The 15,358-nt window shown below is 57.5% G+C and overlaps 1 protein-coding gene across 11 annotated transcripts; it reads right to left on the reverse strand.

Annotated features, from left to right (window-relative positions):
• Positions 1-49: 49 nt before the first annotated feature.
• ZNF362 (zinc finger protein 362) lies at positions 50-12,229 on the reverse strand. 11 transcript variants are annotated; one of them, XM_054085771.1, is made up of 10 exons: positions 12,172-12,227; positions 9,352-9,436; positions 7,216-7,416; positions 3,868-3,931; positions 3,452-3,698; positions 3,001-3,322; positions 2,677-2,901; positions 1,611-1,689; positions 1,348-1,506; positions 50-835 (listed from the first exon to the last, which is right to left on the reverse strand). In XM_054085771.1, exons 4-10 carry the CDS (start codon positions 3,928-3,930, stop codon positions 719-721), a joined length of 1,212 nt encoding a protein of 403 aa, XP_053941746.1. In that variant the 5' UTR covers position 3,931; positions 7,216-7,416; positions 9,352-9,436; positions 12,172-12,227; the 3' UTR covers positions 50-718. The 11 variants fall into 11 exon arrangements, with proteins under 11 accessions (XP_053941746.1, XP_053941740.1, XP_053941748.1 ...); XM_054085765.1 differs by lacking the exon at positions 7,216-7,416 and adding an exon at positions 9,544-9,570 and having other exon boundaries at positions 12,172-12,196; XM_054085773.1 differs by having other exon boundaries at positions 12,176-12,194.
• Positions 12,230-15,358: the final 3,129 nt, after the last annotated feature.

Here is a 15,358-nt window from a genome sequence, read left to right on the forward strand (position 1 = left end):
ACCCCAAATAAACGATGAGTTAAGGCTTAAAAAGTGTATAAAAAAATAAGAGAGTTAATATCCAACGGAACCGTACGGAATGGGGAGGGGGCGGTGGCCCCCGCTCTTTATGTACAAGGCAAAAGCCATTCCTGCCCCCCCCCACACGCCCCAAGATGGAATTCTGGGGGGATCTGGGAATAAAAAGGGGTGAATCCAGCCCTGGGGGGACACAGCTCTGCCCGCCGGCTTCGTCACCCCATTAAAACACCCAAAAATGATTAAAAATCAACCCAAACGTCCCCCACCCTGCGAGGGGGCGGCCGCCACGGCCTGAGTCCATTTGCTCCCGTCAGAGTCCGTGGAGGAGGGTGGGGCGGCAGTGGGGACCCCCCACCCCGTTTTTCTCCATCCAGGGTTGGGTTTGGGTCCTGTTTCCGTTTGTAGCAGCACCAACTTCTTGGCCAATAAATATATATATATATTTTTGTATCCAAACGGGAGCGGGGAGGGGGCAGCGGGAGGAGAGAACCCCTCCTCTATGCGCCCCCCCACCCTGGAGAAACCAAACCAGGATGCAAAGTGCTCCGAAACCGTCTTTGGATGTCACCAAACCTGGGGGGGGGAACGTGACGCCGGACACAGCGCTGGTCGGGGGGGGTCTCTGCCGCTGTCTCTTCGGTGTGGGGGCGTCCTGGGGTGTCCCCCTGTGACCCCGTGATGCCAAAGGCGTTCCCAGTTAGATAAGAGAGATCCGTACGGGAATGCCGGGCGACTCCGTCCGCTGCGGCGAGTGTTGGCTGACCAGGTGCTCCACCACGGTGTGCTTGGACATGTGCTTCATCAGATAAGTCTCCTGCAGGGGGAAGAAGGTTTGAGGGGGCCCCAGTGCCCCCAGGTTTGGGGGTGCCCCTAAGGTTTGGGGTCTGAGGGAGCACTAGTGCCCTGAGTTTGGGGCCTGGTGTTTTATGGTGTCCCAGTGTCCTGGGTTTGGGGTCCAAGGGTGCCCCAGTGACCCCAGTGCTGGGATCTGGGGGGGCCCTGGAGACCCTGGGTTTGAGTTTGAGGCTGCCCCAGTACCCATGGGTTGGGGGTTTGGGATTTACGGGTGCCCTAGTGCCCCCGAGTTTGGGGTTTGAGGGTGCCCAGGTGGCCCAGTACCTGTGGTATTGCGGTCTAGAGTTTGCGGTGCCCTAAGTGTCCCCAGGGTTGGCATTTAGGGTGCTGCGGTGCCACTGGGTGCTGGGGTTTGGTGGTCTGGGGATGCCCTTGTGTCCCCAGGTTTGAGGGTGGCCCGTTGTCCCTGGGTTTCGGGGTGCCCCTGTGTTTTGGGGTATTGGAGTGCCCGTGTCGGGGTCTGGGTCTCACCGAGGTGTAGGCGCGGCCGCACATGCTGCAGCAGTAGGCCTTGGCGTGCTTGATGGCGTGTGCCGAGAGGTGGATCTGCAGCGAGGCCGAGTCAGTGTAGGCGCGGTAGCAGTTGGGGCACTTGTAGGGCTTGTCCTTGTTGTGCTGGCGCTGGTGGGACTGCGCGGGGCAACGGGGGCGTCAGCACAGCCACCACACCCTGCCCCGTCCCACCCCACCAGCCAGGCCCCGATCCCGGTGCTCCCGGTGCTCCCGGCACTGACCTGGAGGTTGGAGAGTTGCGTGAAGGCCTTTTCGCAGCCGGGGTGCGGGCACTTGTAGGGTCTGTCTCCGGTGTGGATTCTGGGGGGACAAGGACATGTTGGGTCACCATCACTGTCCCTCTCCAGGACAAAGCTCATTCCACAGCGCCCGGAGCGTCCCAGCAGGAACCGGGACCGCGGTGGCCACAGCGGTGCTGATGCCTCGGCACAAGACGGGGTCAAGCGCCAGAGAAAGGTTGGGAGGCACCGAGGGGGAATTGGCACGGGGCAAAGGCTGGAGGGGACGAGGATGACGGTGGTGAGGATGAGGAGTGTGATGAGGGATGATGAAGGCAGAGGGGATGGAAAAGCGTGGCAGGGATGAAGAATGTGGTGGGGACAATGTGGTGGGGACAACAAGCACAGTGGAGATGGATGAGTGTGGTGTGGACAACGAAGGTGCTGGAGATGATGAGTGTGGTGGGGACGGACAAGTATGGTAGGGATGAAGAAGGTGGTGGGGACAATGACCGCAGTGGAGACAGCTGAGTGTGGTGGGGATGATGAAAGTGGGGACAGATAAGCACGGTGGGGGTGAAGAAGGGGGTGGTGGGGACAATGAGCATGGTGGAGATGCAAATTAGCATGATGCAGACAATCAAAGTGCTGGAGATGATGAGCATGGTGGGAACGATGGAGGCAGGAAGGGTAAGTGTGGAGGCAGGAAGGGTAAGTGTGGTGGAGATGGATAAGTATGGCAGGGATGAAGAAGGTGGTGGGGAGGAGTGCAATGGATATGGCTGAGCTTGGGTGGGACAATGATGAGGGTGGTGGGGATGATGGAGGTAGTGGAGATGGATTGGTGTGGTGGGGACGGATGAGCGTGGTAGGGATGAAGAAAGTGGTGGGGACAATGACCAGGGCAGGAACGCATGAGCATGGTGGGGATGGAGAAGAGGGTGCGGATGAGGAGCGTGGTATGAAAAACACCGGGCACACGCTCCACCACCCCTCAGGAAAGATGGGGCTGAAGGCCCCCACAGCCTCCCAGGGCCCAGCCCAGCCCTGCGGAGCCGCGGTGGCCCACCTGGTATGCTGCTGGAGATGGGACAGCTGCCGGAAGGACTTCTCGCAGTAGGAGCAGTGGTAGGGTTTGACGCCCAGGTGGATGCGCAGGTGCTGGGCCAGGTAGGAGGCGTTGGCGAAGGACTTGGAGCAGTGGGGGCACTTGTGGGGCTTGGCCTCTGTGTGCGACTTGGAGTGGATCTGCATCTCCGACTTGGTGAAGAACGTCAAGGGGCAGACCTTACACCTGGAATAGGGGGGAAGAATCCCGCAGGGACCAGGCTAGGACAGGGAAGGATCACCCCGCCATCACCCCAGGTCCTCACACAGGTGGGTGGGTGCCTACCTGTACGTCTTCCCCTCTTTGGCAGTCTCCCCAGAGGCCAGGATGGGATAGGGCACCACCAGGACCGGCGGTCCTGAGGGATTTTCCGCTTTGATCTTCTTACGGCCTCGTTCCGCTTTGGGAGCACCCAGCAAACCGTGGCCCTGGATTGTCTTTATGGAGTCGAGGAGGGGGGGGCTGGTGATTCCTGAGATTAGGGTGGGCGAAGAGGCGATGAGGCGGCTCTGGCTGGTGGAGGTGGGTGTCGACGGGGTGGTGGTCCCCGTCCCCGTGCTGGATTCGGAGGTGCTGACTGCCGGCGCGCGGGATGCCAGCCCCAACCCTGGTGGGCAAAGAGAGGACGGGGTGTTAATTCTGATGGTGTGTCCCCCCTTCCCTCTTTCTCCCAGCAGCGTCCCAAATTAGAAGGAATCTACCCCAAAATGGCACGGTAACCCCAGCGTGGCAGTACCTGTGACGGTGCTGGTGGCCGGCCGGGCGTGCAGGGCCACATCGGGCTGGGGGACGGCCTGAGGGTGGAGGCCCGGGACCTGCTGCAGTTTGGGGAGGGACATGATGGACTGGCTGCTTTCGGCGGGTGAGGGGGGCACCAGGAGCGGCTGCTGGGAAGCCACCGAGGTGGGCGGCAAATGAGGGGGGCGGATCTTCTCCGCCATCAACTGCTCCTTGATTTTGTTGATCAGGACCAGGTTGTCCAGCTGGTGGGGGGAGAAGGAGAGAGGAAGGTGGATTAGAAGATAGGAAAGTGGATCAGGGTGGAGATAGCAGCGCTGTCAGGACTCCCAACCTCTCTCTCAGGCATCTTTCATGTCCCTCTGTCCTCCCTCCTCCCCCAAAATTCCGCTGTCCCAGTGCGGGGGCTCCTACCTGGCTGGGCATGGTGGGAGGGGGTGGCCAGAAGTAGGGGTTGTTGAAGCGAGGCTCCGCCATCCTGCAGGGAGAGACGCAAGCGGGTTACAGAGTGGCAGTGGCCACCACACGAATCCCCCCTCCCACTTCCCTGCAGCTCTTGAAACCCCCCAGCACCAACCCCCGCAAAAAGCAACACCCGGGCTCTGAATGAGGGCAGGGAGCAGGCAGGGCCGGGGACCTCCTGAGCATCTTCCCAGCTGGAAATCCCTGCAGGATCCAGGTAACGTCAAGCACCTCGAAACCCCAAACCCACCAGCGAGCACACAAGGATGCAATTTGGCGAAGAGGGGGGCCGAAAACCCAAATCCCTCAAACCCCAGAGGTATCCATGCCACTTCTCCTGTAACTCCAGGAGAGATTACGGAGGCAGATAGGATGCTGCCACGGGAGAAAGCAAGCAGGACGGCGGCACATCAAACCCCAAACCCAACCCTGGCTGAATCCTGCCCCTTTCCCAAAAAGCCACTCCAATCCCAAGTGAAGCGACCTGCAACATTCTCGGGCAGCTCGGCAGGCAAAGCCAGCTGCAGCGGGGCCGGGAGGTTTACAGAGATGTTCAAACCATGTTGGGAAAACTAATCGTAAATCTATGTGTGGGAAATAGAAAACAGCTGAAGGGGACGACGAGAAAACACCACCGGAGTAATGGCATGGTATAAACAGACATCACCGCTCTGGCAAACCTCGTAACGGGGTGTTTAAGGGTAAAGTATTTAAGGGATCCTGGTGGAACATACAGGAGAGGTCCGCGAGCAGCTCTGTCTGTAATATAAACCAGGCCACAGCCGGAATCCCAGGAGAAACCAGGCCAGCACCTCTGGCATGTGCCCGAAAGCCTTCAGGGTGGTGGGTTTCAGGGGTGAGGAGCCTAGGGCAGAGCGGATGGGGAAACTGAGGCACACAGAGCCCCAGCTCATGGCTGCATGGATTCAGACACAATCCTGCATTTGCCAGATGGGCATCCTCCTCCAAACGGCACCAGTGCTGTCCGGGAGCATCCCCGCTCCCTCAGAAAAAAGCACCCTGGGGCTGAGATGGGGCAAGGAGCATTCCTCCTCCTCCTCGCACACACTCAATGCCCCTTGGGTAAATCTGAGCTCTCCGGGGTCTCCAAAGGGAGCAGGGCAGCACCAGGCAAAAGGGACCCTGGTCCCATCAGGGACTCAGCACCACTCCAGCCACGGACTGGACCCCTCGAGGCTCTTTAGGGGGGAAACTGAGGTAGGAAGAAGGGAACCACCTGACCCTCGCGATATAGAGCAGCACGGCACAGGACAAGGCGCATTTTGGGGCAACCCAGACCAACACTCCAGCAGTGCCGAGGAGCAAAAGCCATTCCGCGCAGCATATCCCAACACCGTGGCCAGGCCAGGAGAACACCCGGACACTGAGCAGTTCAACCAGCTTTGAAAATTCCCCTTCCCTGCCTCGAATCGCTCCATGCCACCTCCCAGCTGCCCAAGCACCAAATTTAGGCTTTTTTTCAAGCAAAAGCGGCCACGGATCCCCACAATATCCTCAGGCACAATTGGTTTTGCCCTGTTTTTGCTCTGTCTGCCGTAGCGCAGGCAGGCGAAAGGCAGAGCTGGAAGCCTTACTCTGCACCACGCCTGTGCCCACGGAAAGGGAAATGCACTTTCCCAAACACGTACACGCCCGCCACCGGCTATTTTCTATAGATTATATATGTACCCACACGCCACCCACGCTGTGCATTTACCCACCGGCTACGTATATGCATCTGAGATCGCCAGGCGTGATGAGCATGGGATGGGGGACTCCAGGATGACGGCACGAGTGGCCAAAAGAGGAGGTGTCAGCAAGGAAAACCCCTCGAGATGGAGACAAGCAAGGAGCAGGCAGAGGAGTGCAGGCAGGAGGCCTCCCGGTCCCCCTCGACGCAGCCAAGCACCCCACGAACCCCATCGCCCCAGCTTGGCTGGTGGGAGCCGCGCGGCGTGGGAAAACAGGAAGCCGGAGCTATGATTAGAAAAGGGATTTTTGGAGCTGCTCCTCCGTCACAGCAGGTGCCCTGCGACCTCTGTCCTTCCTGTCTGTCTGTCCGTCCATCCATCCATCCATCCATCCAACCATCCATCCATCCATCCATCTATCCATCCGTCCTTTTCCCTGTCTACCACAGCCACCGGTGGCACCAACAAGAATCAAAACCACCAGCACAGCCCTGAAACCATCACCAGAACATGACACAAATCACTACAAACAGTCCCGGGACTCCTGAAGCAAAGCCGGAGGGGGCCTGGCAAAGGCACGAAGCACATTTCAGGGAGGAAAGAGCAAATACTGCGTGTATCCACACTCCCCTGCCTCCACTTGAGGAGGTCTTATTAAATTAATGACAAATTATTTGCAAACCCACCACGCTCAGAGCTTGACGAACCTGCCTGGAATAAAGAGGAAAGCAACGGTTGGTGTGCCAAAACCAAAATATCTCTGTTCCTGTCCCAATTTAATGTTATAAATCATGAGGTATTTCATCAGGAGCAGAGAGGGCGGCTTCCCCCTCTCCCAGGGCTGGGATGGCTTGGAGAGGGAGGGGATATAAAGCACATGGAAAAAAATATCTATAAACCCTCCCTTTTTCTATATTCTTGGGTAACGATGAAAAATGGAAGCTGACATGCAGCAAAGGTGGGGAGAAAAAAAAAAAAGAAGAAAATCCATTAAAATGGAAATTATAAAGGCTGGGGGATGCTGCAGCGTGTCTCCCTCTGGCTCTGGCTCTGTGGGAGTTGGGGGGGCATGTTAGGGATCGCTGTGCTCCCCAGTTTTGGCTGGGCAGGAGGAAACCCTCCACCTCAGTAACGGCTCTCCAGCAACACGCAGTCTGGAAGCCCTCGGCACCCTCCACAGACATGGGATTTGGCCAACTCTTGTCAAGGAGAGACCAAAAGTTGTCACAGGGGACACGGGAGGGCAGTAAAAAGGATTGTGGCTGCCTAAGCAGGCACAGCTGGAGGAGAGGGATGTCGGATGAGCAAGCAGGAAGATGCACAGAGCACCAAAAACCAAGGGCCGAACACCGAATTCCCAGAGACACAGTACCCAGCATCACCACTCAACCGGGCACAAAGGGGAAAGCAGCAGCATCTCGAGTGACCCTAAAGACACAAAAATCATCGCCTCTGCACCCACAGGGAAGGAAAAGAAGCACGTGAAGGCGGCAAGCCAGGGCGAGGGGGGAATGGTGAGGGGCAAAGGGGTGCGGCGGCGGCAGCGAGGGGTCAGCGGTGGCCCCGGCAAGGAGGAGATATGGCAGGACGCCGGTGTTTTGGTACTCACAGGCTGGCCTCAGAAGCCAGATGGCCGCAGCTGCCTGGGGAGACGTGTCGATGAGGCTCCAGAGTGATGGGAGGTAGATGATGGCACAGGTGGGCACGAGCTCACTAGAGCCTTCCAACTTCCTACCCAACTGCCGCTAAGTCAAGCTACAGTTCTCTAGGGAACGCCTCTACCTTGGCAGCCCTCTCTGTCTCGCCTTCGCTGAAATAAAAAGAAACAAGAGATTTCTTTTCACGGCACCGCCAAGGAAAAGGGGGCAGCTCCCCAGTACCGGCAAGCCGGAACGATCACTGACCTGGTACAGCCGGCAAACGGGGGCAGTGGGAGGCAAAAGGAGGGATTTGGGGTGACCAGAGCGTCTGAACGTGCCCTTGACCAAGAGAAGCCAAGCCCGTGGGGTCCCAAACCACAGCTGCTGTCCCCAAGTCCCGGTGAGAGCATCAGGACAGAGATCCCTCCTCCATGCCAAGTGGCGAGCACAGGAAAGCACATGGTGGCCCAAGATGGCACGGTGGGCAAGAGCCAAGCAGGGTGCAGGTCCCCTATGTGTCCCCCCACAAATCCCAGCATGCCCTCACCACTACAGAACAGATGGGAGACGGTGATGCTGGCCTAGCCATGTCCCTGCTGCCTCCCATGGCCGGGCAAGGGCAGAACCCGGCTCTGCCCCACGCCGTGCCCGTTTTCCCACAAAACACAAGGCCATGGCCCCTCTCACCCCATAAGGACAGGCTTCCCCCACATGCAAGCGGAGTTTGCCCTGAGCAGGAGAGGTTTTTGAGGGAAAGCCAGTGCCCCTCCGCAAAAAATCCCATCCCAGAGCTGTCAGGGAAGGAAGTGGCATCCAGCATTCCATCCTTGGGGAACCCACATCCCTCCCCACCTGGAATTGTCCTCATCGGGCACAGATTTACCCCAAAAGCAGAGGTGGCAGAAGGCAGGCGAGGCCGGGGAGGCAGAATCAACAGGCGAGACCCGAAATCCCCACCGCTCAGGGAGGGGGAGCAGACCGCGCGCCAGAAGAATTCACCCAAGATGGAACCAATTAAACCCCGCGTTTCCGCCCCCCGAAGGGCTGTTTGCTGGTGTTTCTCCTTCAGATTTTCACTAAAACCAACCCCAAATGAGCCCTGGCGTAAACCCCATCCTGGTATGGGGGTCCCTGCATGGGAAAGGGGGCGCGCGGGCACAGGAACGAGGAGCCAAGCACCGGCGGAAAGCAGAAGGGGAGGCACAAGCCGGGACCACCGCGGCGCGTGTCCCATGGGATGAAGGAGGGGGACACGGGGAGGCAGCGCTCCCCAAAGACACGGGCCAAGGTGGTGCGACCCCATACCCTCAGGAACACCGTCCATCTGTCCCATCACTGATGGGAAACCCGGCGCTCGTGGGATGACGCTTGTGCTAAGCGTGAGGCCTGCGTTCCCCCCAAAACACACCACACTGCGGGGGTACCTGCTCCCCCCGGCCCCCAAATATATCCAACCCCTAAAAGCGATTTGCCAGGCACCCCAAAACCAGCACCCGCATCCCAGCTGGCTCAGGGGGCAGCCGGCCCTGCCGCAGCACCCATGGGTGACGCCGTGTGCCGACGGGACCACCGCAGTGGGTGTGGAAACCGAGGCATGGGTGGCTTTCCAGGGGCGCGCTCCGAGGAAGCAGCGAGCGTGCACCGAATCCAGCATGCACTTGTTGTGACATCGCACCCACCGACCAAAAATCCATGTTTTTTTAATGGAAAAAAATAACGGGCAGTGGGGCGGAAGAAGAAAAGGGATTATTTTACGCATATAAATCATGGTATCTTAAACAGGAATTTGGAGTAGTCACACTTACGCCGTGAGCGGGATCCCCTCTGCCGCCGGATCCAGCCCCCTCCCCAGATGGGTGGGCAGGCAGCCCCCCAAAATGCTCAGGAAGGTTCAAAATCTGCCCCCCACCTCTTACATAGAAATATATATATATATATATACACACTTGTGATAATACACACATCACGTGCACATACACATTATCTTTCGATGCGTCTATATAATTGCATGCATACACATCATTAAGCGCACGTACACTATTTTACGGTGTAAATATATCTATTTAAGGGGTTTTTATGCCCCTCCATAAAGCTGGCATGCCCACCTCTGCGAGTACTGGCGTTGCTTCCCCTTATCCGCGTCCATCTCCAGCTCTAGCTGAGACCGGGTGCTGCACGCGGGGCGTTTTTCTACGGGGGGACAAGGAGGACAACTTCACACACCCGGAACCCACCGCCAGCCCCCGGCGCGCGAGATCCCAGAGCGAAGGAACAAAAGCGAAGCAGCTCCGACCTACCCGACCCGTGGGAACGTGGGGTTTTTCCTGAAAATAGAGAGAAAAAAAAAAAAAAAAGAAAAAAAAAAAAAAAAGGAATGGTTTTTAAAGCCCAGCAAAGCTGAGGGATGGGGAGCTGGCTGGAAAATCGGGGTTGAAATCCATCCCCTTGCCCTGGACCCTCCGCCTCTCAGCAAATTGCACGCCGGGAGGGACGGAAAACTTTTTTACCTCGCTGCTAAAATATCACTTTATAATCTCAAAAGGCCTCGGGCTCGAAGCCGCTATCGCCCGCTCCATCCTCCCTGGATTAAAAAACCCGTCTGATGTCCAAAAGACCGCAGGGCCGGGGAAAAAAAACAAACCAAGGAGCATCCTCTGACCTTGCAGGGTATTTGCTGGGAGAAAAAGAAATAATATCAGCAAATTAATCATTCCTGGGTTTGAAAAGCATCTTCGTCCGGCTTCGCCACGGCCACGCCGCCTCTAAGCTCCCCCCCCCGGGCCCCCGACGTGGCCGGGAGATTATGGATGTATAAATAGTATATGGCTAAATATATGTCCAGGCAGACAGACAGACAGACCTCTTCAAGCACCGCCACGGAAATTTGGGTCCCTTGCTAAGGCTGCCGCATTCCTGCCAAAGCGTGATGCAAAAAAAATATTCTCCCCTCCTTTTTACCTCCCCGTTAGCCCTTCCAGCCAGCGAGACCACTTTCTAGACAAAACCGGTTAATGCGGAAAGAGAGGAAAGGAAGCAAAAAAAAAAAAGAGGGGGGGAAGAGGAAAAAAAGGAATAAAAATTATAATGATAATAATAATGATAATAAACCAGCCCCCTGTGCTTCTTCTGACACCCCCTGTGTAGAAAAGAAAGCCGCGAATAAAGAAAAAAAAGCAAACATCCCCCCCCAATCATGCAACATCCACAAAAATAGGTACGTTCAGCTGCAATTAACTTTTCCATTAGACCATCCAGAGGGAGTGAAAAAGAGAAAATCCAGCAAAACGGGTATTTTCCTGGATGTTCCCCCCTTTTTCGCCCTCTTTTTCCCCCCTCCTTTTCCTTCTTCTTCCTCCTTGGTGAAGGGGGGGGAGGTTGGGGTAAAAAGAAAACAATAATAATAATAATAACAATAAAAAGAGGTGGAAAAAAAGCGAAGTTTAGCATTAAGTGAAGTTGAAATTCTTTAGTTGGGAGGGGGCTTTTTTTTTTTAATAGACAAAAAAGCCGAGAGATGAGGTTGGAGTTGGGGATAGAAGGGGGGGTTGGAGGAGGGTGGAAAGGGGGTAGGGATGGAGGGAGGGCTGGAGGAGGGAGTTGGGGATAGAGGGGAGGTTGGAAAGGGGGGTTTGGGGATGGAGGGGGCTTGGAGGGGGGGTCGGGGGGTTGGAAAGAGGGGGAGTGAGGGAGCAGGGGTTGAGGACAGAAAGGGAGGTTGAAGAAGGGGGTTACGGATACAAGGGGGGGTTGGAAAGAGGGGTAGGGATGGAGGGGGGGGTTGGAAAGAGGGGTAGGGATGGGGGGGTTGGAGAAGAGGAGGCAGGGATGAAGAGGGGTTTGGAAAGAGTGGTAGAAATGGACGGGGGGTTGGAAAGAGGGGTAGGGATGGAGGGGGGGTTGGAGAAGAGGAGGTAGGGATGAAGAGGGGTTTGGAAAGAGTGGTAGAGATGGGGGGGTTGGAAAGAGGGGTAGGGATGGAGGGGGGGTTGGAGAAGAGGAGGTAGGGATGAAGAGGGGTTTGGAAAGAGTGGTAGAGATGGGGGGGTTGGAAAGAGGGGTAGGGATGGAGGGGGGTTGGAAAGAGGGGTAGGGATAGAAGGGGGGGTTGGAAAAAGGGGTTGAGATGGAGGAGGGGATGGAGAAGTGGAAGTAGAGATAGAAGGGGGGGTTGGAAAGAGGGGTAGGGATGGAAGGGGGGGTTGGAGAAGGGGTTTGGGATGCAGGGAGGGATTGGAGGGGGGGCTGTAGAAGGGGGTGTAGGGATGGAGGGGGGGCTGTAGAAGGGGGTGTAGAGATGGAGGGGGGGCTTGCAAAGAGGGGTAGAGACGGAGGAGGGGTTGGAGAAGGGGTTGGAGATACAGGGGGATTGGAAAAGGGGGGTAGGAAAGGGGGTAGGAATGGAGAGGGGGTTGGAGAAGGGGGGGTAGGGATGGGGGGGGAGTTGGGGATGGAGAGGGGGGGTTGGCCCGTCCGGGAGCTTCTCCCCCCCCTTCACCCGCCGCCTCTCCCACATTCTCAGACGGTTTTATTAAAATTCGCAGACAAAAGGAAAACAAAAATGGCAGCCCCGGCTTATTTTTAAAACGCTAGGACGGGGACGCCATGTTCTGCAGATCTGCCAGGAGGGGAAGGAGGGGCAGAGAGGGGAAAAACGGGAGAAAAAAATAGGAAAAAAAAAATAAAATTTAAAAAAAAAAAAACCAAACAACAAACCAACGACAACAAAAAATCGCAGCGCTTGGGGGGGGCGGGGGGGGGGGGGCTGCCCCCCCCCACCGGGGCGAGAGGGGGTTTGGGGGACCGGGGGGGGGGGGGGGCAGGAGGGAGGGAGGGAATGGGGGGAAAGGGAAGAGGAGGAAGGGAAAAAAAAAAAAAAAAAAAGAAGGGGGGGGGGGAAGAGGAAAAAAAAAAGACACTTCCTATACCAACAGCCATGCTGCCCGCGCCGCGTCCCGCCGGCTCCGCCGCACGGAGGGGATGGGGCCCCGCACCGCCCGGCGCCGCCCCCCGGCCCGGCACCGCCCCGCCCGCCCGACCGGCACCCCGGCACCCCCCAAACCCCCCCAAACCCCCCCGGCCCGGCACCGCCCCGGCCGACCGACCGGCACCCCCAAACACCCAAACCCCCCGCAACCCCCCTGCAGCCCCCCCGCACCGCCCCCCGCACGCCCGACCGGCACCCCCCAAACCCCCCCAAACCCCCCGCACCGCACCGCCCGCCCAACCGGCACCCCCCGCACCCCCTGCAGTCCCCCAAACCCCCTGCACCCCCCTTGCACCCCCCCTGCACCTCCTGCAGCCCCCCGGCACCCCGCACCACCTGCAGCCCCTCGGCACCCCCTGCATCCCCCTGCATCCCCCTTGCACCCTGCACTCCTCGCACCCCCAGCACTCTCCTGCACCCCCAAGTACCCTCCGCACACAGCACCCCTTGCAGCCCCCCTGCAGCCCCCCACAGCCAGCACTCCTGTGCCCCTAAGCATCCCCCGCACTCTGCACCCCCTGCACCCCGCACTACAGCCCCTGCACCCCCACACTCTGCACCCCCTGCACACACACCCTGCACCCTCCGCACCCCCGCTGCACCCCCAACACTCTCCTGCACCCCCAAGTACCCCCCGCACACAGCACCCCTTGCACCCCCTGCGCCCCCCGCAGCCAGCACTCCTGCACCCCCAAGCATCCCCCGCACCCTGCAGCCCCCACTACAGCCCCTGCACCCCCACACTCTGCACCCCCTGCACACACCCCTGTACCCCCCTACAGCCCCTGCACCCCCCACACCCTGCACCCCCAGCACTGGCACTGCCCACGGGGGGGGTCCAGCGCCCCCCCTGCACCCCCCCCTGCACCCCTGGTCCCAACGCTCTCTCTGAACCCCCTCAGCACCCTCACATCCCCTCTGCATCCCCCAGGCCCCCCAGCACCCCATTTCTCTGCACCTCAGGTCCCCTCAGCACCCCGAGATCCTCTCAGCCTCTTCAGCACCCCCAGTTCTCAGCACCCCCAGGTGCCCTCAGCAACCTCAGATCCCCTCAGGCTCCTCAGCCCCCACCAGCTCTCCTCATTCTTCTCAGCACCCCATTTTCTCACAGCTTTCGCAGTTCTCCTCAGCGTTCTCCCCAGTTCTCTGCAGGCCCCCCAAATCTTCTCAGGGCCCACGTAGGTCCCCTCCACCCCCTCGCTTCTCCTCAGCCTCTCCAGTTCCCCTCACCCCCCCTCTGCAGCTCCCCTCAGGCCTCAGGATCCCCTCAGCTCCAACTCGTTCCTCTCAGCCCCCCCAAACCTTCTCAGGCCCTGAATTCCCCTACACACCCAAACCTCCCCTCTGTCCCCTCAATCCCCCCAGTCCCTCAGGCTGTTCCCACACACACAGCCTCCCCTTTGCTTCTGCCCCCTAATATTTCCCTGGGGACTCCCCAGTCCTCTTGGGGTCTGCCCCCCATCTCGGGGTCTCCCCATCCCCTCTATGGGTCTCTGTAGCTCCCAGAGTGTCCCCAACACCCTCAGCTTTAGCAGCCCTTTGGGTGTCCCCCTTTGCTTTCTCCTCCCTTTTGGGGACCATCCTTTTTTTCTTAAATTTAAATCTATTTCTCGAGTTCTACATCTTTTTATCCACGTGTCTGCCTTTTCAGCCCCTCTCCCCAAATCAGCAGATACAGCACAGAGGGGAAGGAAAAGGGAGGGCAGATCCCACCAGGGTCCCTCCTTTTCCACCAAGATCCAGTGGATGACGATCTTCTGGGATTTCAATTTGAAAATAATAAAGAAAACCCAAAACTGGAGATTTTTTTTTCATTCTTTTCCCAAAGTGGGGCAGCACAGAGGGTGATAGAGAGAAGAAGGGTTCCCTGATTGGTTTGACCCATAATTAGCAACCCCAAGTGATGCCTTCAAGAGAGAGATGGGGAGTGGGGAAGGATCAGGGATGGGATGGAATGGAATGGGATGAAGTAGGATGATCTTCCAAGGAGTCCACCGACATATGATCTGCAACTATCCTAGGAGTCTTGTAGTTCAGGATGAGCTTGCAAAAGGTTTCCACCAAGTTGTGGGTGTCCAACTGCAACGCCCCTGGCCATCTCATGGTTCAGGATCAGCTTCCAAGAGGTCTCCAACAAGCTGTGAGCATTCAGCTGCAGCTGCCCTGGGTAAGTGAAGGGGTATGAAGACCCCGGGGAAGGTCATGGCCAAGGTGATGGTGCCGGGGCAGGGTGCTGTCACCCCTCCGATGACCTCTCCAGTCTGGCCACGTCTCCTATCCCCATCCCCACAGCTTCTTTAGCACCACCAACAGCTGTCTGGCCTGGGATCCCCCCATCGCCCAACATTTCCCATCTTGGAAGGTCCCCAAATCCATTAATTATCAACGACGACACTGAGAACCTGAGCCAGCAGCTTGAAAACTCCCTTTTTGTCTGATTTTCTTCTTGACACCTAACTGTTGTCTCTCAGCACTGATCTTACCCTGGAACACAACACCAGGAGCAACTGGAACATCTCAGAGCTTCCCTGGTGTCCCTTAAACCACCAACGTCTGTCCTAAATGCCACCAACTTCCCCCTTGTTGGGTTTATTTTCATCGGTGCTTTCACTTCTGCCACAGCACAGGGACTTTCAGCTGCTGGGATTTTTTTTTTTAGATTTTTTTTTCCGGTGATGATGAAACCGGTGGTTTTAAACCTCTGCACAATTTTAGGTGATTCTTGATTCTCCCATCCTAAATTGGGAGGATGAGGCATATGTCACCCCTAAGCTTGCGAGAGGTCCCTCAAGGATTGGTGAACACCTCCTGGGACCGTCCTTGTCAAGACTGGCTGAGATAAGCAATGCTCCGGGCTTTTTTTTCCAACCCAACGTTGTGTGGATTTAATCTTGGGTGTGGGAAAGGGGCCCCTTTCCTGGGGAGGTGGTTGGTATGCAGGGATAAAGAAATAATAATAAAACTGTGCCCGTCTTCATCCTGGGTTACAAAATGGAGGAAATAAGCACTCGCCTTCTGAAAAATATGGTTCCGAGGCTGGTTTTGCCCCCAGGATAGATCCAACCCTGATTAGGAGGAAGGGAAGGCAGGAGCAGAGGTAAATCACCGCTGTAAATCGCTGCTGCAGG

This window comes from Cuculus canorus, chromosome 21 (genome assembly GCF_017976375.1).
Source record: "Cuculus canorus isolate bCucCan1 chromosome 21, bCucCan1.pri, whole genome shotgun sequence".
NCBI classification, from domain to species: Eukaryota; Metazoa; Chordata; class Aves; order Cuculiformes; family Cuculidae; genus Cuculus; species Cuculus canorus.

Bases quoted from the DNA above. Each gene is read 5' to 3' on its own strand.
- ZNF362 (XM_054085763.1), bottom strand. From the start codon at position 9,957: ATGATTAATTTGCTGATATTATTTCTTTTTCTCCCAGCAAATACCCTG. The intron at 9,571-9,905 runs GTCAGAGGATGC...CTCTATTTTCAG, and splicing joins CCCAGCAAATACCCTGCAAG to GAAAAACCCCACGTTCCCAC. The intron at 1,690-2,676 runs GTGGGCCACCGC...TTGTCCCCCCAG, and splicing joins CATCTCCAGCAGCATACCAG to AATCCACACCGGAGACAGAC.